This window comes from Balaenoptera physalus (genome assembly GCF_965194825.1).
Source record: "Balaenoptera physalus genome assembly, chromosome: 11".
In the NCBI taxonomy this organism is placed as follows: Eukaryota; Metazoa; Chordata; class Mammalia; order Artiodactyla; family Balaenopteridae; genus Balaenoptera; species Balaenoptera physalus.
In genome coordinates this window covers 32926325-32951000 of record NC_138896.1, presented here as the reverse complement: position 1 = coordinate 32951000, position 24676 = coordinate 32926325, and the positions used below count along the sequence as shown (strand labels likewise).

The window sequence follows — 24676 nt, the reverse complement described above, 5'->3', positions numbered from 1 at the left end:
GGCAGCCTCGTCGCCCTGTGTGCCCACACAAGTGCTCACTGAAGACCTTCCCCGAGAGCCATGCCTTGTAATGTTAATGCTTATAGGATGAATGTGTCTGTTCTATTTCTCACATATTTACAGTTCTTTCATTTCCTCATGAATTAATAGTATACCAGCAGCCAACACATCGTAGGCACTCAAAAAATGTAGTTTACTGTTGAATGATAATGATTATTATCCTATCAAAAGTGGATCTGTTCCTCTTATTTATACTAGAGATTTTTTTTTCCTGCAGGAGTATATGAAGTAGTCAGTCGCTATGGTCTTTTAACCGATACTGGTCTGAAAAGGAAGAAAAAAAATTCTGTTTTCAGTTTTCTAAGGCCTTAGTCTCTTCTCCATCAAACTTATAATAGCTTAATGAAATCTGTGGTAGTCTGGGCCTGCCTGGAATACTCAGTGAAGGATCTTGGTTCAGTTCTCAGGTTCTGATGTAAGGCGTATTTGTTCCTTACCGTGATCTAAGAAATGCCCTACTAGGTCACACGCCTGGACTGTATGTGACAGGAGCTCAGACGTGTTTGCTCCCTTATTTACCACTGAGAGGATGAATTAAGGACCGTCTACTGAATTTACAGATGTTTATGGAGTTGTTACTTAAAATATATTTCTTCAAAAATATAATGAAGCTTTGTAGAGGGAGTTGGGAATTCTGGCTTTACGGTACAAGCTAAGTCCTTCCAAGGAACTGATAGTACAGCTTTCTATAATCTTGACACAGTGCAACTTTGCTACATGGGTCTATGGATTTCCTTGTTTCATTTTTCAACACTGGCAAATTACAGCAAATGCTACATGCTTCGAGTCTGCTCTTGATAAGGATTTGAAAATATTGGAAACATAGTGACCTTTATGTATAACTGTATTTTGCTTATTTTTTCTACAAAAGGGAATAATAAGAGGTGTGTTTTGTCTTTAGGTGGATAGTCATTCGGGAGGACAAAAGAGGCCTGCTGCAAAACAGCTAACTAAAGGAGCTTTGTGAGTTACCTTCGGAAATGACCCATTTTGAACATTTTTCTAGGTTCCTAACCTTCAACAAATATACAACAACAGTCAGGTTATGATACTACATATTTTTTAAAGTATACTTTGGAAATCTTTCCCTATAGTTTATTTCTGTTAGGAGATATATATGTATCTCAAATGTAGTTTGAGCCTACCGTTCACCCTTTTGTTCATAAGGAGAATAGTTCTTTGTCTTTTTAGCAACCACATACCCTTTGATTGGCCTAAGGGTCTCTGAGGAGAAGCAAGGTTTAATAAAGTCCTATGTCCAACCAAGCCACACAGTTGGTGCTCACACTGCTGAAGTGAACTGCCTTTCTTTCAGTCCTTGTAGTGAGTTCCTTCTTGCCACAGGATCAGCTGACAAGACTGTTGCCTTGTGGGATCTGAGAAATCTGAAACTTAGGTTGCATTCCTTTGAATCACATAAGGATGAAATATTCCAGGTTCAGTGGTCGCCTTACAATGAGACTATTTTGGCTTCCAGTGGTACTGATCACAGACTGAATGTCTGGGATTTAAGTAAAATTGGAGAGGAACAATCCCTGGAAGATGCAGAAGATGGGCCATCAGAGCTGTTGTTTATTCATGGTGGTCACACTGCCAAGATATCTGATTTCTCCTCAAATCCCAATGAACCTTGGGTGATTTGTTCTGTATCAGAAGACAATATCATGCAAGCTTGTCAAATGGCAGAGAACATTTATAATGATGAAGACCCTGAAGGGAGCGTGGATCCAGAAGGACAAGGATCCTAGAGAATGTCTGCGCTTCTTGTGATTTTAGATTCCCCTTTTCTTCCTCTCAACCCTGAGATTGATTTAACACTGGTTTTGAGACACAGACTTTGTTTGGTTATCCGTCTATAATAAGTTCTATCAATGATGTTATTAGTCCAAAAAATAAAAAATATAAACTACTATGTTCAGAACAGAAATAGTACCATAAGCTTAGCTGGCCAATGGTCAGGCATTGCCAAGGTCTGTGTGAGCGCCCACACTTGAATGGCTGGTGGGAACACCATGCTTTTGAGGCCAGGGTCATAGTTTGAGTCCCCTGTGTTGATGGTTAGACTAAACTCTAAACCCACCATGATGTATGAAGTATAAAACTGAGGGAAAAAAAGACCTGCTATACTATGGATAATAACATTCCTGTGTCTCTCATTGTCTTTGCATGCAAATAACCATCGTGATTAGATTTCTTAACATGACTCGACACTGCCATTGGCAATTTCTCTTTAACAGCATTCTCCAGCAGTTACAGAGGGACCAAGCCCACACGGTGACACCTGATAAAAGTCAGTTCCGATCACTCAGTGACGCAGTGCAAAGGCTGCTCTCCTACCATGTGTGCCAGGGCTCCATGCCCACGGAGGAAGACCTAAAGAAAGGTAAGCAGGCTGGACCCCCAGAGTGCCACCTTGACACCAGACACCCTCCTAGGGACGCCCTCCTGGGGACTCACGCCACAGGAGAACCAGAGCCTCGTCACCCCCAGATGGTAGCCAGGTTACTGTTTTTCATTGCAGACCTACCTTCTTCCCAATTTACTTGATTTCCCAGTCCATGTTTAGGGTTGTGACTTATTCTTCTCAACATTCTGTGGAGGGATACCCAAATGTCCGAATATTTTATGGACACATTTGAGGGCAGTGAATCCAGAGCACTGTTTGGACTCTGGCTGCAGACAGGATGGCGCTGGACGAGGTGCTCTGCACGGTGATTCAGGCACAGTCCTTGCGTTTAGACAGAATGCATACATACCCTGAGCTGCTACTATCACTTTTATGAATTAGATAGATACTGTAGCTCCCAAAAAGCAGTCTTTGAGGTTCCAAAGTGAGTCCAGGGCAGGGTCTCTGAGGGGAGTGCAGCAGTCAATCCACTGTGAGCTTCCCTGGGAGGACCAGGGAAGAGCGTCCACATCCAGCATTAAACAGGGATGTGGAGGCTCTGAGAAGAGTGAAGTGGAAAATGTGAGACCTTTGGAGACAGACAGACAAAGGACAGAGCCACAGGACCATGACCTGCGAGATGCCATGGACGAGTTGGTGTCGTTACATGAAACTGGTCTGCCCAGCCCGGACAGTAGGACTTCATTGTCTCAGCAGTTTCAGTTTTTCATGCTGTTGGAAGGAAGTGGAGGCTTAGGTCACCTAAACTAGTAGATCATTCTCTGTTCATTGATATTTGCTGCTGGTCTGTGTTACGTGGTTTTCTTTTATAAATGATCTTAATTAACGGCATTATGTTTTTGGTTTCCTAATTAGAGTGAAAATAAGCTAGTATTAAAATGAGTTTCTGTGATCACATTCCAGTGAACAGTGAGGGACAGGAGTGCAGAAGGATGATGTTTAACCAAGGAAGAACTAAACTAAAAAGAGAAAATGGAGGAATAATTCGTTTCAGTCCTAAGGAAAAAAGGACCTAGTGGGTGAATTGCACTCTCTTACTTTTTTTTTTTTCTCTCTCTCTCTCTTTTTAAAGTTGACAATGAATTTGAAACAGTTGCCACTCAGCTCCTAAAAAGGACCCAAGCTATGCTTAACAAGTACAGATGCCTGCTCCTGGAAGATGCCATGGTAAAGTTCCACTACCAAGCATGTTTGTTTCTTAAACTCCACAGGTCACAGCTACTAATTCAGAGAGAAAAACTTCAAGAAATTACATTTTCCCAACATAGTTTAAAAGGCACAGATACTTAAAATTGTAGAAAAACTTACCTTTGACTGAATCTTCTACTAACAGCAGCTATATTTGCTATGCTTTCCATGGTTGATCACACTCAATCAGTGCTATTGTTTTCCTGGTTCCAAATGAGGAACTAGGGCTTTGGTTACGTAATTTGCCCAACATCATACAGCCAGTAAGTTTGCAGTGTAATTAGCAGAGCTAGAATACAGACCAGGACCACCTGACCCCCATCCACACTCCGATGCTGTCCACTGCCTCTCACCAACCAGAAGACGTGGGAGAGGACCAGCAACACTTCTGCTGAATATTGTTCAGAATAATATCTGAAAAGATGAGGTGGTGACAGATGTTAAAATTAGTTTTGTCTTGGGAATTCCCTGGCGGTCCAGTGGTTAGGACTCTGTGCTCTCACTGCCGAGGGCTCGGGTTTTCGCCCCGGTCAGGGAACTAAGATCCTGCAAGCCACGTGGTGCAGCCAAATAAAAAAAAAGTTAGTTTTGTCTTGTTTTCAATTGAGAGATCACTAGCATGTCATAGAAATCATGCTTAACAGGGAGATCAGCTCGATGCTTTGTGACCACCTAGAGGGGTGGGATAGGGAGGGTGGGAGGGAGGTTCAAGAGGGAGGGGATATGGGGATATATGTATACATATAGCTGATTCACTTCGTAGTACAGCAGAAACTAACACAACATCGTAAAGCAATTATACTCCAATAAAGATGTAAAATAAATAAATAAATAAATATGAATCTTTTGTCATATATTACAATAATAATTTCCCCCCAAAATAATCATGCTTAATTTTAAAACGTATAAACTGATGGATTTTAGTATAGTCACAAGGCTGCGCAAGCATCACCACTCGCTAATTCCAGAGCATTTTCAGCACCCCAAATAGAAACTAAAATTAGTTGTTTTTTTTTTCCCTTCGGCCGCACCTCATGGCTTGTGGGATCTTAGTTCCCCGACCAGGGATTGAACCCCGGCCCACAGCAGTGAAAGCACTGAGTCCTAACCAGTGGACCACCGAGGAACTCCCCTAAAATTAATTTTAAAGCACCAGATAATTAGAGAAAGGAGTAAGGTATCTCAGAAAATGATGGAAAGACCAAACCTATCTGAGATTTTAGAAGCAGTTCTAAAATCATACAGACTTTAATAAATTGGTCTCTTACAAGTGGCTTTTAATTTGAGATCAGCTTTGAAAATGTACCTTGAGATATTAGCTGAACTACATTATACACATATGCAATATAGTATAAATATGTATGTGTGTGTGTTTGTGTTTACTAAAGCATATATATTTACAGGCATACCTCAGAAACATTGTGGGTTCAGTTCTAGACCACCTCGATAAAGTGAATATCGCAATAAATTGATTCACATGAACTTTTTCGTTTTCTGGTGCAAATAAAAGTTATGTTTACACTATACTGCAGTCTATTAAGTGTGCAGTAACGTTGTGTCTAAAACAACAATGTGCATACCTTAATTTAAAAATACTTCATTGCTAAAAATTGCTAACCATCATCTGAGCCTCCAGTGAGTTGTAATCTTTTTGCTGGTGGAGGGTTTGAAATATTGGGAGAATTACCAAAACGTGACACAGAGACATGAAGTGAGCAAATGTTGTTGGAAAAGTGGTGCCAATAGACTTTCTCGATGCAGGGTTGCTACAACCTTCAATTTGTAAAAAAACGCAATACCTGCAAAGTGCAATGAAATGAGATATGCCTATACTTATGTATATTAAAACTGTGCCACCAAAGTCTGAAATAGTTGTTCTTATATTGACGATCATTTCTGAAACAAAACTCTGAGATATCAAAAAGACTAACTATCATTTGTGAGAAAAGGACCATTTGGACAGACTTGGACAAATGGACTAATTACTTGGACAAATTATATCTGCCATGAATTTTTATGTTAAATAAGACCCAGAAATATAATTTAAGATTTGATTCTGTACAGGAAAAAATAATTCTAAGGAAAGCCTTAATACAAAACATAATTATAGGGAATTCCCTGGAGGTCCAATGGTTAGGTCTCTTGTGCTTTCACTGCCGAGGGCACGGGTTCAGTCCCTGGTTGGGGAACTAAGATCCCGCAAGCCATGCAGCACGGCCAAAAACAAAACACAACACAATTATAGCATAGCAGAATATAAAGTAAAAGGTCATCCTAATGAAAAGATTTCCCACGTATTAAGCAGAAGAGGAAATAAGAAAAGTACAGAACAGTGTGTATAGTTGCTGCCGTTTGTGTGCAAAAATAAAGAACGAAGAACGTAAATTTGTGTGTGTGCATAAAATATCTCTGGAAGAGTTTACTAAACTGCTTGGCACGAGGGTTCCTGCAGGGAGGGCCCTGGGTGGGTGGGGAAGGCAGTGCACAGGGGAGGCGAAGAAGGAAGGCTGACTTTCCACATCCCCTTTAGTACCTTCTGAAGTTTGTACCAATGTGGTAAATTACCTTTCCCCAAAAAACACGATTCAAAAAAGTATGTCAAGGATAAACATATTCTCCTTTCTGATTGCTTCCTTTGTCCCCAAAACACAGCGAGCTGTTTGCACTTGTTAAAGGGCATCTGAAATGACTAGCCTCTCTCATTTTCAGCGGATCAATCCCTCCGCTGAGATGGTGATGATCGACAGAATGTTCAACCAAGAGGAAAGAGCTTCTCTGTCCCGGGACAAGCGTCTGGCACTTGTAGACCCCGGTAAGAAACGCCAGAGTAAAAGCAGAGGAGAGCTACCGCCAGGGTTCAGGGACTATGGCTTTGCGGAGACTGTCTGAAGTGACCTTGGAGTATGAAACCTGAAGGTAGATCCTGAATTCTGGGGAGAAAAAAATCCAGAGTTGAGAGCAGGATATGAATACTCTGAAAAGGTTGTTCTGCAAAATCCAAACTGGAATGTTACATTCAGTTAAGTGATTCTTCCTCCCCATTGTAAACTCAAACTTCTCAATCTTTCCCTAGTTTTTGAGAACTAAAGTAAGTCAGAAGCCTTCCCAGAAGCAACTAAACCTCAGCAAATGATTGAGTTTTCTTACCATGTGCAGTGCATTGTTGGGGGGGAATCAGTGAAACATGGTCCCTGCCCACAGGCTCTAGTAGATTGTAGTGCTCCTTGTTGGTACTCTTCCCGCACCCCATCAGCTTCCTGCCATTTGCATCTGTGCTAGACTCGACCCACATTCTGCCTTTTAAAAATGAATTATCTGTACTTCTTTCTAGCGTCTAAAATTTTTAAAATCGAATAACATAATAATTTGTGGAATATCAATTTTTACCCATACTTTTACCATCCTAGAAAAGGAATGTTTTTATTTCTCCAAGTTTTCTTCCAGTTATGGTTCCCATTTGCATACATCACTTAAAATATAATTATAATCATATGTCATGTGCTAGATATGATTTTGTTATTCTAATTTTCTTCCATTTAACACATCTGAAGTTTTTATCCTGTTGCTATAGTCTTTAAAATAATATTTAATAAATTTTTAACATGCTAAATTGATAATTTGGCTAATCCATTCCCCTCCTATTGGAATATTATTTTCCTCTGGCTTTACTTCTATTTTTCTAACATCTTTTCTGATACCTAAATATTAAGGTTCAGCCTTGTGTTTGATGTGGCGTAAGAAATTTTCAAAGAGAATACATGATCCTTATACTCAGTGTAAGGGGAGAGTCCTAAAGAATTGCTGTATACCTAGGAGAATCCTCAGATCTTTCAAAAAAAAAAGAGAATAATGTGAGATATATTTCTGCCCCTTTTTCTTAGAACCTGAAATCCCCTATTGCCATTTGGTGAATTGGGCTTTGGGGATAAACCCTCCTCTTTTGTCACAGCCCCTCAGGCCTGGTGTCACGTGGGCAGGGGCATGCTCTGTTCTCCTCTGTATTGTACCTGCACAGTGTTTGTTGGGTGGAATCACCTTTTTTGATTTCAAGGCTGTATCCCCTAGATCTCATATTTTGGGATTTAGTGAACAAATTCATGCTTGTGGCTTTATAAGTATCAAAGCTCTATTTCACTTTCATTACTTCCAGAGTGAACACTTTCTTTGCCCTTGCATAACAGCAACGTGCTTCCCTCCCTCCATACCCTCAACCCCTTAAATCCTCACTAACATTTCTCTCGCCATCCTTGGCTCTTGAAGCCTGGCACAGGTCAGCACTCACCCTCAGACCCGGTTCCTCCATACCCCACTGTCCTTCCAAGCAGATACCATTTAAGGTGCATGTTGACCGTTCGTTTTGTGTTCCTGGCAAAGTGCCACTAGTTATGCCAGGTCCCCTGCCACGTGTTTAGAGGGACTGAAGTGCCATCACCCACAGACAAGTGGTTGTGTCCTCCCCAGCCCCCTGCCAGAGCCTCTGCTCAGGGCCTTCTGCTCCAAGGAAGAAACGAGGCTGATACTAACATCTGATTTCTGTTTTCAGACTGTTTCAAAGCAGTCATTAATACAAAACTGATCATAAACTACAGTAAGAGACCAAGACAAAGTGGAGCTTTTTGCCCATTGGGTTTTCCCACCTGTCATCCAGCAACTCCTTTTTCAAAGAGGTTTAAGCTCCTCTGGAAGCTGCAGCCCCGCAGCCTCAGCTCCTTTTAAAGGACGCCCCCCAAGTACTGTGCTTCTGCACATTCCTGGACATGAACAGCTGACTCGGTGTGGTGGGGTAGGGTGGGGTGGGTTTGCACCTGACCCACTGAGGGGCTACTGTCTAGTCCTGTCTCATTCTTTCATTAATGTTCTTTTTGTTCCCATTTCCAGAGGGCTTTCAGGCTGATTTCTGTTGTTCCTTCAAACTTGATAAAGCTGCTCATGAGACACAGTTTGGCAGGAGTGACCAGCATGGCAGTAAAACAACCAGTTCTGTGCATCTGACAGCCAAGGCCCAGAGCAGAGACAGAGCCAAACCAGGCATGGCAGAACCAACGAATCATGACCAATTTCATCTAGTGCCTAATCACATCGTGGTCTCCGCAGAAGGAAACATTGCTAAAAAAACCGAATGCCTCGGCAGAGCACTGAAATTTGACAAAATGGGCTCAGTTCAGTACCGGAGTGCGTCTGAAGAGAAGACCAGCCGGAAAGACTCCGTGAAAGGCAGTGAGTGCTCTCCCGGCCCTGAAGGGCACCGGAAAAACTCGTCCAGACCAGATCACGGTCCTGAGAGCAAACTCTCAAGCCTCCTAGTAGATTCGCACCTGGAGATGACGTGTAATAGCTCCTTCCAGGACAAGACTCTGCGGAATTCTCCAAAGAATGAAGTTTTACACACAGACATCATGAAAGGGTCAGCCGAGCCCCAGCCTGATCTCCAGCTCACTAAGAGTTTAGAAACAACATTTAAGAACATCTTGGAACTCAAAAAGGCGGGGCGGCAGCCCCAGAGTGACCCCACGGTTAGCGGCTCTGTTGAGTTAGATTTCCCCAACTTTTCTCCAATGGCTTCGCAGGAAAACTGCCTGGAAAAGTTCATCCCGGACCACAGTGAAGGCATTGTAGAAACTGACTCCATTTTAGAAGCAGCTGTAAATAGTATCCTAGAGTGTTAATAGCCGCAGTCCTCCCCCACCTGCCCCCGAGACCCCGCCCCGGACAAGTTACATTCTTTCCTGGCAAAAGCAATGGAAATGGTCTCCTGTCTCCAGCCTGCTTGATCTTTCATCACAGTTTATTCTTTCTAATCTCAATCCCATTCTTTGTTTAAGAGCAATACTCGTCGTGGTTACAGGGAGATCCTTTAGTAAAACTGATCCTTGTTAGAAAGCAGTCTGTTAGGCCCTACACATTTCAAGTGTTTTGAAAGTGCTTATAGTCATTCTTTTGTTTGTTTTTGTTTATTTGTTTTATTTTTTTTAAACACTGTAACTCAATGAGATCACAGTACACTAGGCCCTGGGTAAAATTCTGACAATCATAAGTCATTTGAAAAGAACAGACTTATTAAAGAAAATCAAACAGGACTGATAGAAGATACTTTTTAAAGAATATCCCACTGCATCTCCAAATTTTGGCTTTGGGGGGGTCTTGGGGTGTCATGGGCCGGGAGACCACATGGCTCTCCCCTTGGCCGTCTCTGAGCAGTTAGTCCTGGCTGCTCTGCCAGGACCCACGGCCCTGGCGTGAGCACCTGTAGCGCACAAGCAGGGCTTCCTGTTCATCGTTCAAGTGCTTTTCTGATGCTCCCGGAGCAAAACCTCACCTCTTCAGCATATCCGCGTTGAGTTTCATCTAGGGAATACTTTGTTTTGAGTTGCGACAGCACGACTTGAGATAATCTCACCAGGCGAAATAAAAGAAAATGGAAACCAGTTAAGTGGCACAGTGTACAGGGGAGGCCGGGATAGAGCCATGAGGAATATAATATGTATATATGTAAAAGCATATATATATTAACTGTTGAGAAAAAACAAGCATTTTGCATTCTATAATTGGATCTAGGCAGCATACGATGTATGTTTTTGTTGGTTGCTGGGTTTTGTTCCATTTAACCTCTCTTTGCACCCCTCCCACAACAAATAGGCAAGCGTCAAAAGTATTTTCATTTGAAAACTATGTTGTAATTTTTCAGTTTAAACGTTAAGGGGACTTTGGCCTTGTTTCTGCTTCTTGTTGTCTGAGAACAGTAGTCACCCCTGGCAGCAATCATTACCAAAACACAGACAAACCAAAGGTAACCAGCCAGCCCACCACTGAGAGGAAAGATCTGAGACCCGGGATTCCCACTTGAGAGCCAAAGGACATTCCCTGCCATAGTTTGTGTTTGGCCCATGTTCATGTTCGTGAACGTGACTTATTGCTTTATTTATTTATATTTCTTTTCAGGGCGCTTTCCCCAGTTTCCTTTCTTGTATACCTGCCCCAGGTCATCCTGTTTCTGTTGGCACTTTCATTCTCAATGTCATTGTAACCATCAGTATCTCCTAGCATTGGGAAAGCTACATATGGTATTTTGTATGTACCCTCTTACATACATGTGTGCGTGCGTGTGTCTGGGCTGTTCAGATCCAGAGGTCATTTTGGTGACAGTGTGTACACACTCACCCTCCCTGTTATGTGCACGGGCTCTCATTTATTCTGTCCATCTCTCTGGCTTTAGAGGCGCACCCACTGGTCTTCACTCTAACATGTTGCCAAGATCCACTTCTGGCCATCCCCAGAATGGGGATGACCCCACTGTCATCATGTTGGGCATTTCTCTTCCAGGTTGGCCTGCAATGGAAAGGAAGGCTTCTGATTACTAGAAAACACAGTAACAGAAGACCTAGACTCTCCCTGCCCCTTAGTCCCCCCAAACAAAGAAACCCTGTGAGACAGCCAGTCTTCACAAAAACAAAATACCTTCTCCCCACTCCCACCCCTGAGCCAATAGAAATTGGAAAATCTGGGCCATTTTACGGTTACCATGTTTTCCTTATTTGTGCCAATGTCCAAGTTGCAGATTTCCCCTTCTTCCTGTATTGTAACATATTAGATAAGTTGGTATTGCCAGTTGGAACTTTCTGTTTGGGTAGCCCTGGGGTAACACCCTGCCCTGAACCCCATGATTTCATAGGCTCTTCTCTTAGGGCTCATGCTCCCCTAATTCCTAGCAAGACTTAAAGATGGTCCCTCCTGATCAAATTCTTCTCATTGTGGAAATTTATACCTAGAAGCCTTCACGGAGGCTACTAACGAGTTACATTAATTACTGAATCAGTGGAATTCTTAAGAGACAAGATAAGCTCCATGTACATTTGTCACCTCTCTTTCTTCCCTACCCTGCCCTGCTACCCCAGTCCCAACTTTTCGCTATACCATCTTAAAGGGTTTTTTAAGCCTTGACACTTGTCTAGAAAACGGAGAGCCTAATTTACCAAAATGAAACTTGTAAATTTTTGTGTCCTTGTATGTAAGTTTACTTTTCATGGAGGAAAGATTCTAGATAATGACAAATGACGATTACGAAATGTATTTTACTCCTGTGATTAGGTCATAACTCACATGTCGAGGCCCCTCTGGTGGAGGGTGAGAGCTCAGCCTCGGATGGCCAACATTCAGTTGTTCAGATTCATTAGTCAAAGTTAAGTTTTAGAGCTACTCATACTCAGTAACAAAAATCATTTTCTTTCTTTTTTTTCTGTTGTTGTTGTGGAAAAGTGTGAATTTGTTATTAAGTATTTGATTTTCTGTGTCCGTAAGTACTGCCTAAAGATAAAGCAAATTTTAAACTGGCAATTACGAAAAAGAACTATTTTAGCGCTGAAGAATTTAGCAGACTTTGTTAGATTAGGGAGGCCTTACAGACTGACTTGACTTAAAGAGGACGCGTCACTCACTGTCAGTGTGGTGTGGGCTTTATTTGCTTAAATACCTTCATTTGTATAGTATGTCTCACTTGAAATTGCTTTGTATACATTTTGTAAAAATATTTATAAAATGTTTTGTAAAAAAAAGTATAACAAATTGCAGTTTATTTTGTTATGTTGGATAAATACTGTTAAAAGAAACCAGTCAGTAACTATATTGTTAATCCATGGTTAGGAAATGTTTAGTTGGAGATTACAAAATGAAACAACCATTGCAATACAGCCAAAGATTTGGGAAAATGTGCAACTGTGATTGTCTTGATTTTGCAAAGAGGAATGACTGCTTTTCCCAGAAGAAAAGGGTAAGTAAATGTCCAGTGGGAGTTCTGTTATTAAATACCATTACCAAAGAATACCCCTGCCAGTGAGGGGGTAGGATTTTAATTGATCAGCCTTTCTAAACAGTTACAAATTAAACAAAATTGGTCAAGGAGAAAGTTTAGTCATGAACATCTCTGGCCTCCCTCCCTGCTCCCTTCACATGGGCCCTTAACTAAGGAAGGAAAAATGAGGTCATTTAAAAGTTAGATAAATATGCCTCAATCTGCAGGAAGTTTTCTTTAATCGTTACATTTCTTTTGTTTCTGCAGGAAGGAGAAGGCTAAGGGATAGGTAAAAAATGAAAAACAAAACTATTTTACATTAAACTTGTTCCAGAATTAACATGTTTCTCTTTGGATTCACACGTTTGACCAAATTGTAACCTTATCTGTAAAATCAGCCCCACTAAGCCCTTTTGAGTTCCTGCCCTCACAAGTGTGACTCTACCCAAATTGTTAGGGAAACTAACAGAGGGGAAACTTCCTGGGGTAAGGGTATAAGACTCCTTAAATTTTCCTTTGGGGCCTAGAATTTATACTTAAACTCCCCTACTTTACGGTTTAATTGCTCTCCACCACCACCACTAGGTAGTAGCAGTCAGGATATCAGGATTCTTCAGTAATCGATATATAAAGTGGAAGTTGTCCTCATATAACTAACAGAAGTTAGAATAATTATGGCTAGAATAATTACATCAGTGGATGGATCCCTTAATGTCTTTTGCAGTGGTGTCCTGCTGTCAAGCTTCTCTCCTTGCTAAGGACAAATGTGTGTCCAACATGACGCTCTTGCCCCTCTTCAGGCCGTGTGCAATGGGTGTGCCCCATGAATAAAGAGTTAGAAGGATCATATGGCTGCTTGATTAGGATCGGAGTCTGTGTGTTCCGCAGAGGCACACCCAGAGGAAAGACCAGGCACCTTCTCCTAGGATGGTTAAAGCCCTCAGGCCTGTGTACAGGAGGCCATGTCCCAGGAGAGGGGCCCTAGCACTGCCTGGTGTGGAGAGAGTAGCCAGGGTTTTACTGGGGGGAAAGGAATGGGAAAAGAAAAACTCCAGTGTCTGGGGGCACTGAAACAGCATTGCTCAGGCAGGACTCGAGTTCTGCTGTCCTCAGGGGGGCTGAGCCCTGGATCTGGGCTCTGGCTCTGCTTCAGCCTTTGTGCTCTGAGACGGAGGATTCCTGGGTGTCTGGCATTAAGCACTAAACTATTGAGCAGTTTACAGGCGCTGTGCTAGACACTAGGAGTCTACAGATCATTCAGGTATGATTTCTACTCTCAGGGAGCTCAGTCTAGAGAGGAAACAAGCACATAACTAACTACATTTCAAGAGAGAAGAAACTGGGGCTAAAATTCTTCCAGATTGCCACTTGGTAGAGAGCTGCAACCTATATTCTCGTGCCCCGCTTATTTCCATGGTTCTTAGTGAAATTTCCTGAGGTATGTTTGAGAAAAAAAAGTATGACACTTTTTGCAGGAATGAAGATAGAGGAATTTTATAGTGTTAACTACGTGGAGAAAACTGGTTCAGCGGACACAAATTGTAGAAGCACATTTGCAGTATAAAGTGGATTCTGTAATGTAAACAGCCTGTATGTACACTGCTGCAGGTAAAAGGCCTGTATGAGTCCCTCATCTATATTCCTTTTAGGCATGTGCTGGAGCCTGGCCTTTGAAAACACTTTCAAAGGTGAGATCCTTAGGGAAAAATCGTGTCTGTGAAGGTCAAGGAAAGCAGTACAATGGGGGGTGGGAGGCGGGCGGGTGCAGAAGGTGCCTTTGGCAGCAGAATCTGGAAACAGGTCCCAGGACTTCACCTAACCCATCATCAGACACCTTTGTGCAAGTTACTATCAGCCTCAGCTTCCTTGCCGATAAACTAGGAAGACTTGTCCCGACCCTCCACTTCTTAGGGTGTAAAATGAAGTCTTACTGAAGAAGTGTGGAAGGTAGGAAAAGCTAATGTTCCATTATCCCCAAAATAATTCAGAAGAGGTTTGGGTTTTTCCGTTTTGCATTTATTCTTACCTACTGCACACTGTCTCCTTCCTACCCTAGCTCTCCTGCGTCTACCCTCGACCCTCAGAAGGCTGCTGCCCTCCACCTATTCTCTCCTTTTTCCTTCTCATTTTTGCTCCCTTTGCTCGTTTTTCATCAGGATAAAAAGCTGTTGTCCATGTTGTCTTCCCTAACTCCAGGCTCATCTGGCTGCTCTTTCCCACCTGCCTCCTGGTAACCCATGTCACTCTCTGAGGAAGCAACAAGGAAAACTTGAAGCAAAATGAAGTCAACTGCAAGAAGAGTCATAATCCAAGAAAGAGGTTTGGGGCAGATGGGAAATTGCAAATTGAGTTCCCTTTTGGGTGTGTGGGGTGTGGTGGTTTTGCCTTACCGAGAAGGCATGGATTCCAAATAATCCCAAAATGCAGACAATACTGAAATAACTTATTGTGGGATACGTTAGGAAAGGGATCCTGGAGTCAATTCAGAGAACCACAAAATGTTGGTCCTGAAAGGAGTCTTTAAAAAAAAAGTATAGTCAAGTGGTTTCTAAAACAGGCAAATCACAAGAACCTAATTACCCAGAGAGCACTTTCTTAAACTAATACGTAAGTGATAAACAAAGGCAAAGCACAACTGTAAGTCTTCCTCCCATTCCAGGCCCCACTCCCATTTCCCAAAAATAACCCCCATCAACTCTTTCTTGTACATCCTTCCAAAACTGTTACATACAAGTACATCTATAGCCAAGAAACAAAAGCAACAAAACAACTGGGAACTATTCTCTTATACCCTATTCTGTATCTTGCGTTTTCAAATGTAACCAAATATCTGGGAGTTTTATAGTCAGGATTCTTTGGTTTTAAGCATCAGAAACCAATCTGCTTGGTTAACCAGCATAAAGGAGTTTTATAGGAAGGATAAAAATTAAAGGGAAGATTGAAGAACTTAAAGGCTTGAGAGGGACTTCCCTGGTGGTCCAGTGGGTAAGACTCCAAGCTCTCAATACAGGGTACCCGGGTTTGATCCCTGGTCAGGGAACTAGATCCTGCATGCATGCTGCAACTAAAGATCCCACATGCCACAACGAAGATCCTGCGTGCCGCATCTAAGACCCAGCACAGCCTAAATAAATAAATAAATAAATTAAAAAAAAAAAAAAAAAGGCTTGAGAACGATAGGAATAAGAAAACTCCAAGAGGTCTTAGTAGGTGGAAATTCTTAAAAGTCTCCTCCTTTTCTTCCATCATCACTCTGCTGAAGATTCAAAACCTGGAAGAGAGGGTCTTATGGAGAAGTGGGAGGAGTTGAAAAGATCTTCCAGAGACCCCTTCAGTTTATGTATTGGGAGGGCAAGTGTGTTTGGATTAGATACCCCACCCTCCAAAGACTGTATGCAATGAGGGAGCGATCAGTCCACAAGAGAAATGGGGATGGATGTCAGTGGGCAAAAAAATAAAAAATACTCCCCATCGAGATTTCGGGACATAAAGACCTACCTCACTGCGTATAATTGCATAGTCTTCCATAAATTGCGTAACCATTCTCTAATGATGGACAACTGAAATGGTCAAGAAAAAAGAGAACAGAGGCCTATGAGGACAGGCTAAAAAGAATAAGATTCTTGAGGCTGTAAATGGCCCTGCCCCATTCTCATTCAGGAATGTCAGTTAAAAATCTCATGTCTTGCCCAGGGCCCAGGGCATATGCTCAATGGTCAGTAAGCATGTTTTCAGTTAGTGAACATGTTTGGGTTCAAGAGGACTCCGTCTCTCTTCTCTCTGGATCAGTCTGGTGGAACGATGGCTTTCACGCTGAGAATAAGTGCTCTTCTAGCACCATCTGCTGGCATTGGAAAGCCTTTCCTGAATTCCCGCCTCCGAGTCTTTCAGCCAGGAGTATTGTATTGTTAATACCTCTGAAATACCTTCAGTACCACAGAACCTACCTTTTATCTGTAGACAGGGGAAGTTACAAAATGTTTACTTTTTTTGTTTCTTGTTTACTATTTAATGGACACTTTACAGTTTGCCAACCTTTCTGTTTTTGCCTTTCCACAAAGTAAGACACATGGTGAGGTGCTGAAAGAGTGAGTAAAAATGAGGCTCACGCCATAGCCTGTGACTCTGAAGACTATGTAGACCTTTGACATTTATTCATCAGCTACTGAGCTCTGCGCAAGGCACTGTCTTTCTGCTTGAACTAATTACATAGCACATACCAATACGATGCCTTGAGCTTAAGATGGTTAACAAGCCCCTGCAGGTGCCCATTGTTGTGAGAGGTGCTGTAGAAGATTCAGAGAAGTATGTGACAAGTTCTCGGCCTCCAGAGAAGCCAGTCTAATCAGGAAAACAAGCCAAACCATACAGGATAAAGTCTGTGGATATGCCTGTAAGCACTGTCAAACAATGACATTGCCTTAGACCTTAAGAGAAATATACATACTGTGCTAGACATTTGGCAATGTCTGGAAACATTTTTGTTGTCACCACTGGGGTGGGGATGCTACTGGCATGCAGTGGGTATAAGCCTGGGATGCCGCTAGACATCCTACAATGCACAGGACAGCCTCCATTACAAAGAATTATCTCGCCCCAAATGCCAAGTGCCGAGACTGAAAAACCTGTGCTAGACTCTTAGGATCAGTGATGAGCAAGGCAGGCATGAACTCTGCTCTCCTAGTATCATGGCGAAGAAATGTTAAAAATATAACAACTTGCTGAAGGAATTCAGGATAGAGCCTACTCAAGAGCCCTGCTGGTCACAGACATGAAGCATCCCCATCACTTTGAAGCATGTTTAAAGTGCAGAATATCGACCCCCACCCCCTCTTGAATAAAAAATGTGCATTTTAACAAGATGCTCAGGTTACTCCTATGCACATTAATGCTTGAGACGCGCTGCTCTAGAGGTTTCAGAAAAGACAGGACGGGACTCACATTGTTTTATGAAGACCGGAAAAGAAGGAAGCATATGGCAGGTCGTAAGAGCTGTATGAGGGAAGGTCCTGATTTGTAAGTTGAAATTTCAGTTTTCGGTTCAGCACCAATAATAATTAACGAAGTGTTAACTGCTTACTGCCAGACTTTGTGCTAAACGCTTTATATGGAGTAGTTCATATAACTCGCCTAAGGCTATAGCAAGATCCATCATTATGTCCATTTAATGGGTAAAGGAAACTAAGGGACAGAGGGATTAAAGAACCCTCAGGGACCCACTGACGGAGCCAGGCCGACAGAATCAGAGTTGCCTTTTTTCACCGTCCTAAGTAGTCCATATACACCTCCACCCACACGTGAGAGCCAAAACCATAACCCGAGCTCTCCCCACCCAGCCAAGAAAACGTGCAGCCCAGCGAGCGGAAACTGGAGGAGCAGCTCCCACCCCCCACCGGAAGTCGGTGCATTGTGGGAAGCGTTTCGTTGTTTGTTTACACACCGGCCTCCAGCATTATGAGAGTACAGCTGGAATAAAAAGGGCTGTGTTTTGAAGATAACATGGCTCTAAAAAGCTTCGAAGCGGTGCGAAGGAAGCTTTGTGCAACTTTTGGCGGGAATCGGGGTTAGGAAAACCTCAGCTGTTCACGGCCACTAAAACGGCCCGGACCGCCCCTCCATGAGCTAGAGTAGACGTCTCTATGGTCGAGTAAACAGAGAAGTTTCTCTCTTCCCCACGCGGTGGGGCTGCGCATGAGCAGTAGCCGCAGAGTTGGAAAGATGGCGGAGGAAGAGTAAGTCTTGGGGGCTGCGCGTCTCTGGCTTGGCGTCTCGAGCATCCGGTGCCATCCACAGTGTTTATTTCTCGGTGGCGGAAAATAAGGATAATTGTGGACTGAAGGGAGAGAAGAGGAAAGACTCCAGATTAGAGAGGGAGGAGTAAGGAGCCGTAGGGGTTGGCTGGGCGGGCGGAGGGGGCTGCAGTCGAGTTCGGGTTACCTCAAGGGGAGTGGATTGACTTTTAGGCAGCGGGGCTGGAGAGTGGGTTCCTCCAGCCTGGCGTAAGTGTTACCCCTACAGATGGGTCTGCACCCGTCCCAGCCCCACGGGGCGGAATCTCATTGCTGATGGTGTCTACAAAGCTGTGGCTGTAAAAGCTCCGTTGACGTATATGAGGACCAGTGGCTAAGGGGTTCATGACTTCTTAAAAGGTTTTGGAGACGAGGGAATGTGAGGGGTCCATTTTGAAGACTGGAGCCAGAAACCACAGATTTCAGACGCGCCTCAGTCCTTAGGAATTTGAAGACAGTAATGTTTCCCGAAGCCCAGGATATCTTTTGGAAATCCACTGAAGGTTTGTTTACTTAATACTATCGTTCGTCTCCATTTTCTGTGTCAGGCCAAGAAAAAAGATCCCTTTGGTTCCAGAAAATCTCCTGAAGAAGAGGAAGGCTTATCAGGCCCTGAAAGCCACCCAGGCAAAGCAGGCGCTTTTGCAAAGGAAGGAGGTAATGGTGGGGAACCAGGTGAAGGGAATTAGAATTTGTATTTGATGAGTTTTATCCAGCATGTGTTGAACTAGATTTGGTACTGACAGTCTCTTCTCCCATCGGTTGGATTATACAACGTATAGGGTTCTTGTCTTTGCTTAGCAAATATGTATCACTTTCCGCGAACAAAATACTGGCGTAAAGTTAAGGAAAAAGTGAATGGTGGGTTCCACGTTCATACCAAGTGACTTGAGAGACCAAACATGCTTGTGTACCTGAAAGAAAACTTTTTTAATATACCAAACGATTTTTGCTATTTGCTAAATGTTTTTGGAGAAATACGTATTTCAGAGGCAGGTAACAAAACAAGTGTGAGCTTTATGATGCCTGACACAGTGTTAGGTTCCATAAACACTTGTTGGTAAACATTGGCTGACAGCATGTAAATTAATTGGGTTATTGTTTATTTAGCAGGGACTTTTCTCAATAAGTTCCCAAGTTTTCTCAACTCCACCTTCACTCGGGTATTTTGATTTTTCCACTATATAAGAATAGAGGATGTTTGTCTGCACCCTTTTCCAGAACATAGGGGGAAATAAGCTTTATCAGTAGTGACTAATGAATTACTGTTGTGGAAGTAAAGATGACTAGAGGCATAAAATGGTGATGGTTTGCCTTCTCTGTAGCAGAGGAAAGGAAAAGAGATCAAGTTTAAGCGACTAGAATGGTTCCTACATGATTCCTGGCGGCAACTACGTGACGGGGTGCGACTCAGACGACTAGAAGTGAAACCTCATGGCTTGGAAGTGCCAGATAAACATTCCTTGGCCTTTGTTTTACGCATCGAAAGGTAGGGAACTTGCTGGATTTCATGAGGCTGGGGCAAACTATTGGTTCAGCTTTAGGCCCTTTTTAGGGAGATGAGATAGTAGGCCTTAAGCCATTAATGCAAGTTGTGCTAGGAATTCAGGGGTGAGCAAAACATAGATTTTGTCTTCAAGATTAGGGCGACTGAGCTTAAGCAAACAGACATGAGAATACACTGACTGCTTTGAGGGTAAAGTGCTGGATGTGGGGACAAGGGGCCCTCAGTGTGGTGTGTCGTGGTTTGGGACACTGAAGCAGGAACTTGAAGGTGAGACCTGCAAACATGAAAGGGTTGAGGGAAGGCTTTCCAGGCACAGATGGAAAAAGTCCTGAAGTGGGGGATCAAGGCATCTTTTAGGAACTGAACCAGGGTCGAGTGGATGGAGCATATTCAGTGCTGGGGAGCGTACAGAAAGCTTTTTCCACGTTTAGTGATACCTTACCTATTCCTATCAGCACATAAAGCTCTGCCTCTGTTTCCCTACCTAGGCACCCAAATCAGTAACCTGTGGGTTTTAAATATGTATGAGCCTCCTACCACGGCCATAATCTCTTTCCTGGACTATCACATCAGCTTTTTAGCTGGGTTTACCGGACTCTGGTGTCATGCTCTACTCTCTGTTTTATATGCTCCCTCAGTGATTGTCAAACAAATCTGATCATGTCTCCTTTATTTAAAATCTTCCGTAGTTTGGTTTTTTATGGTTTTTTTTTTTTGGCCCTGCTGTGTGATTTGTAGGATCTTAGTTCCCCGACCAGGACTGAACCCAGACCCACAGCAGTGAGAGCTCGGAGTCCTAACCACTGGACCACCAGGGAAGTCCTTAAAATCTTCCATAGCTTTTAATGCTCACAGAAGCAAGCCCGGCTTCCTTAGCTTGATGTGTTCAACCCCCCACACACAAATTCAAGGACCGTTTCTGTTCCCTTAGCACCTCAGGCATTGCTCCACATAGCATGGAAATGATCTGTTTACACAGCTGCTTCCCACTCAATTGCACTTTGTAAGTCACAGTCTGTGTCCTACCCTCTGGGTGCCCAGTAGTGGCAGACATTTCATGGGTGCTTGCTGGACAGAGCCTGACTTCCTCTGGTGTTCATTTCAGGATTAATGGGGTGAGTTTACTGGTGCAGAGGACCATTGCAAAACTTCGCCTGAAAAAGATTTTCAGTGGTGTCTTTATGCAAGTAACTCCTCAAACCATAAAAACGCTTCGTATAGTGGAACCTTATGTGACCTGGGGGTGAGTACGGATTTTTGTGTGAATTCACATGTTTGAGAAGGTTGAGAACATTAGGAGGCACAGGGTACTGTCCTCCAGTGCTCATGTTGCCGTGTCCAGGGGACATTTTGCTGCGACCAGTCATCAGGAATCAACTGCCAGCCTTAAGAGGCTCAGAACATGGGGCGGGTAGAGCAGGGGTTCTCAGAGCAGCTGATAATGGTCTGAACAGAGCTGTGGCAGGGTTTGGTCAGTTGTAGGCTAAGGCTGAGTAAGACGAGTAGAGGACAGATTAATTCTTGGAATCTTGAAGCAGAGCTAGGTAGTATTCCTTCAAACAGTAAAACCCGAAAAAGGCTTGGATTTCATTTCAAACTCTTGAATAGGGTCACTTAAGGCCAAAGTCCTAGACTATAAGCCAGGACGTATTTTTGCCTGGAAAATAAATATTTTTATTTGGTGAGCATTTGTACGCATAAATTTTAATTTCTAATTACATAGGGCCGCTTGGGTTTTTCACCTCCTTCAGGTGAATTTCCGAGCATCCCAGCTGCAGCATGTTGCAGGACACTTTGGGGAGGGGGGTTGGGAGAATCCTTAGCCAGGCTGCCGGACTGTGTGGCCAGTGTAATGCAGTGTGCCCCGTGGCCGTGAGGGGGTGGCTGAGGTTGTATTTTACTCTGCCACACGTAGATTTCCAAATCTGAAGTCAGTTCGGGAACTCATCTTGAAACGTGGACAAGCCAAGGTCAAGAATAAAATCATCCCTTTGACAGACAACACAGTGATTGAGGAGCACCTGGGTGAGTGAACACCTTAGGAGCCGGAGCAGAAAGGGCCCCAAGAAACTGCCAGAGTGCCAAGCTCTGGCATGTAAGAGCCTCACTGTGTGTGCTGGGAAAATGTTGAATAAAGGAATCTGAACCTTATGTTTCTTAGGGAAGTTTGGTGTCATTTGCTTGGAAGACCTCATTCACGAAATTGCCTTTCCGGGGAAGAATTTTCAGGTGATCTCAGGGTTCTTGCGCCCTTTTCAACTCTCAGTGGCCCGTCACGCTACCAAGAATAGAGTGGGCTTCCTCAAGGAAGTGGGCTCACCTGGCTATCGAGGTGAACGCATCAATCAGCTCATCCGGCAGCTGAACTAAACCCAGGTAAGGCAGGGCTGAAAACTGCCCTTGGGCTGACTTTGGATGGGCTATGCCTTGCCTCTTAAAAGATCTTTTTGCATTTACGAGGGTATGAGAATAACTCGGGGTAGGGGAGCTGGTATTCCCAAGTCTAATGGATGGAGATACTTGGAACAGTGAATGCCTGGTTAGGGCATGGGGCTTTGTGTACCCCAAGAGCTACAGGATAGAAAACACTGACTAACCAAAAAACCTGTGTTGCTGTGGTCATTTAGCTGGAGATGGAGAAAGAATAATATTGAAAACTAATTTCAAAAAGGACCTGAAGATCTAAATCATCACTTCTGTTGAAGGAATGTTAATTCTTTGAAATTGCTCTTTATTGTGATTACTCTTAGGTGCCAAGCTGCATTTGAATTAATGAAGTTGTGTTCTTCTTCCTCAGCATATCTGAAAGCACAGTGCATTGGAAGCATATGTTTTTGTATTATGGAATTGTTACCCAGTATCTTCAAGCAAGATTATTTTCTGCTGTATCATCTTCAGAAACTGGAGGGGAAGGGTCAGGGAAAAGATGGTGATGTTCAGGGCAGGCACTCTTCATCCCACTTCAGTTCCAAGAAAAGTTCCTGTGTGTTTTCTGCAAAGACCACCGTCTACCTCTGAAACCAGCAAAGGACTTGTGCCATGGAGGAGGGAGTCCTGTTTTATCACACCTATCCTGGGATTTAATGTTGGTGAACGAACGAATACCCACATACCAATACAAGACAGCAGTGGACCAGGCCCAGGGGCATATTGAACCTGGGGTATCCAAGGGCCTTGTTTTGGAAAGAACTTGAAATACAATTAGAAAGAAGCACACAAAAACAATGCCCTGTTGTCTGCTGTGAGTCTGTGTTCTAACTTCCGTGACAGCTTAGTGAGCTCTCTGACTGGCTGGCTCTAGGTGTATCTGGTAGCTTCCTTATCATCTTTGCAACTGGCTTAGTGCTTTTCTCTAGCTCAGGATTTTAACCGACTCTTGGATCTATGCGAAGGGAAGGACCCTTTCCCCAGGAAAACATGCATACACTCCAGTTTTTTTCTTGGAAGTTTAGGGTGTTTGTAGATCTTTCTCAGGGACCCAGGCACCTTATGTGAAGAAGTCCTGCACTACCAGGATAGGTCACACAGGCTCTGACCTTGCTAGTGTCCTCTGGTTCTGTGCCCTGTGGAAGACCAAGGCTTACCAAGGTGGCTTTTTTCCCTTCAAGCCACTGGGTGTTTCCTATTAACATGGTGGTAGATTGCTGAGCCCCTGTGCCTTTAATCAGTTGATCTAAAAAAGAAATGGAAAATTTTATTCGAGCCAAATTTGAGGATTATAACCCAGGAGGAGCATCTCACAAAACCCTGAGAACTGTTCCGCCCATTAGAAGTCAAGACACAGTTGTATAAGCTTTTTGAGACAGAGGAGGGTTGTACATCAAATGACATATAATTGACAATTTACATAATCCAGACCTGAGCACCATGTAACCCCTTACCAAGAAGGAATTTTACCCTTAAGGAATTGTTGTCTTAGGAGAACGTTTCTCTTTATGGTTGAGTGGAAATTTCTGCCAATGGGGAAGGTTTGGTCAATGCATAACGCATAGAACACAGTGCACAGTGGTGGGAGAGAGGAGGCCAAAGGGCACAGATTTTTTGTTTAAATTTTTCTTGTCTTGCCATAAAATATGTATTTCACAATTTCCCCCTGTTGATCATTAATCTTTTGACAGAAAGCATTAGGTGAGCAAATGTTTGGTCCCTCAAAGCTAGGGGGCTGCTTGCCCGCCTCAGTGTCCATCATGTCCCTTGATGCCGGGTCCTAGTAGCCCGGTTCTTTTAGAGGGTTATACTGGCAGAATATTTGTCAAGGATTGACAGCCAATTCCAAGTTGTCCAAAAAGGGACTTAAGCCGGTTTTCCTTGCATGTACATTGTGTATGTCCATAATTTTATAGAAAACTATAGATGTGATCTATAGTTTCAAGTCGTTCAAACATTATCTTAGTAGGAGCAAATGACACAGTGTGAAAGTCAAGAAACTATCACCTTGTAAGTTCCACAAACTTATTTAAATTGGTAGTAGGAGGAACAATGTTATTAGCAAAAGTTCAAGCCAAAATGCTCCTGAACCAAACCATTTTCATAGTATCAATATTTCCTCTAAACTGGGAGAAAGGATTGTTCAGAGCAAAAGTTTGACTCTTCGTGGGTCATGAGGTGAATTAAATATCACGGCCAAATGGCAGTACCATTGGAAAGCTGATGATTGATAGAAACCGGTGTGCCTGCACTAAAGGCAGACTGACAGCTTGGCAGGAACTGTTTCCAAGGCTGCCTGTAAGTAAGTGACCAAGGGAAACCAACTGTAAATCTCCCTACTGGGGAGAGCCAAGGTCATAAACTTGTTCCATAAATCCACTGGTTCCCGTTAGGAGCTACCTGATATTCAACATCTAATATAAAGGATTATTTGTGGCCAGAACAGGCAGCATTAATTGCTGGTTAAAAGGGGTCTCACTGGGCTTCCCTGGTGACGCAGTGGTTAAGAATCT

The 24676-nt window shown here is 43.2% G+C and overlaps 2 protein-coding genes across 7 annotated transcripts in view; both read left to right on the top strand.

Moving 5' to 3' along the window:
• BICRAL (BICRA like chromatin remodeling complex associated protein) overlaps positions 1-12357 on the top strand; it is a 110939-nt gene extending 98582 nt beyond the window's left edge. For all 6 annotated transcript variants that reach the window (XM_082414629.1, XM_082414628.1, XM_082414632.1 and 3 more), the window contains 5 exons: positions 962-1023; positions 2298-2443; positions 3540-3634; positions 6365-6467; positions 8534-12357. In XM_082414629.1, the coding sequence (XP_082270755.1) occupies positions 962-1023; positions 2298-2443; positions 3540-3634; positions 6365-6467; positions 8534-9321 (1194 nt within the window). In that variant the 3' untranslated portion in view covers positions 9322-12357. The remainder of the gene's footprint in view (positions 1-961; positions 1024-2297; positions 2444-3539; positions 3635-6364; positions 6468-8533) is intronic.
• A 5486-nt stretch (positions 12358-17843) lies between these two features.
• On the top strand, positions 17844-22961 carry RPL7L1 (ribosomal protein L7 like 1). Its single transcript, XM_082414635.1, has 7 exons — positions 17844-18172; positions 18778-18886; positions 19555-19718; positions 20842-20979; positions 21652-21761; positions 21898-22112; positions 22534-22961. The coding sequence occupies exons 1-6, from the start codon at positions 18132-18134 to the stop codon at positions 22104-22106; spliced, it is 771 nt and encodes a 256-aa protein (XP_082270761.1). The 5' UTR covers positions 17844-18131; the 3' UTR covers positions 22107-22112; positions 22534-22961.
• The last annotated feature ends 1715 nt before the right edge of the window (positions 22962-24676 follow it).

Bases quoted from the DNA above. Each gene is read 5' to 3' on its own strand.
- RPL7L1 (XM_082414635.1), top strand. From the start codon at position 18,132: ATGAGCAGTAGCCGCAGAGTTGGAAAGATGGCGGAGGAAGA. The intron at 20,980-21,651 runs GTGAGTACGGAT...TGCCACACGTAG, and splicing joins GAACCTTATGTGACCTGGGG to ATTTCCAAATCTGAAGTCAG. The intron at 21,762-21,897 runs GTGAGTGAACAC...TATGTTTCTTAG, and splicing joins AGTGATTGAGGAGCACCTGG to GGAAGTTTGGTGTCATTTGC.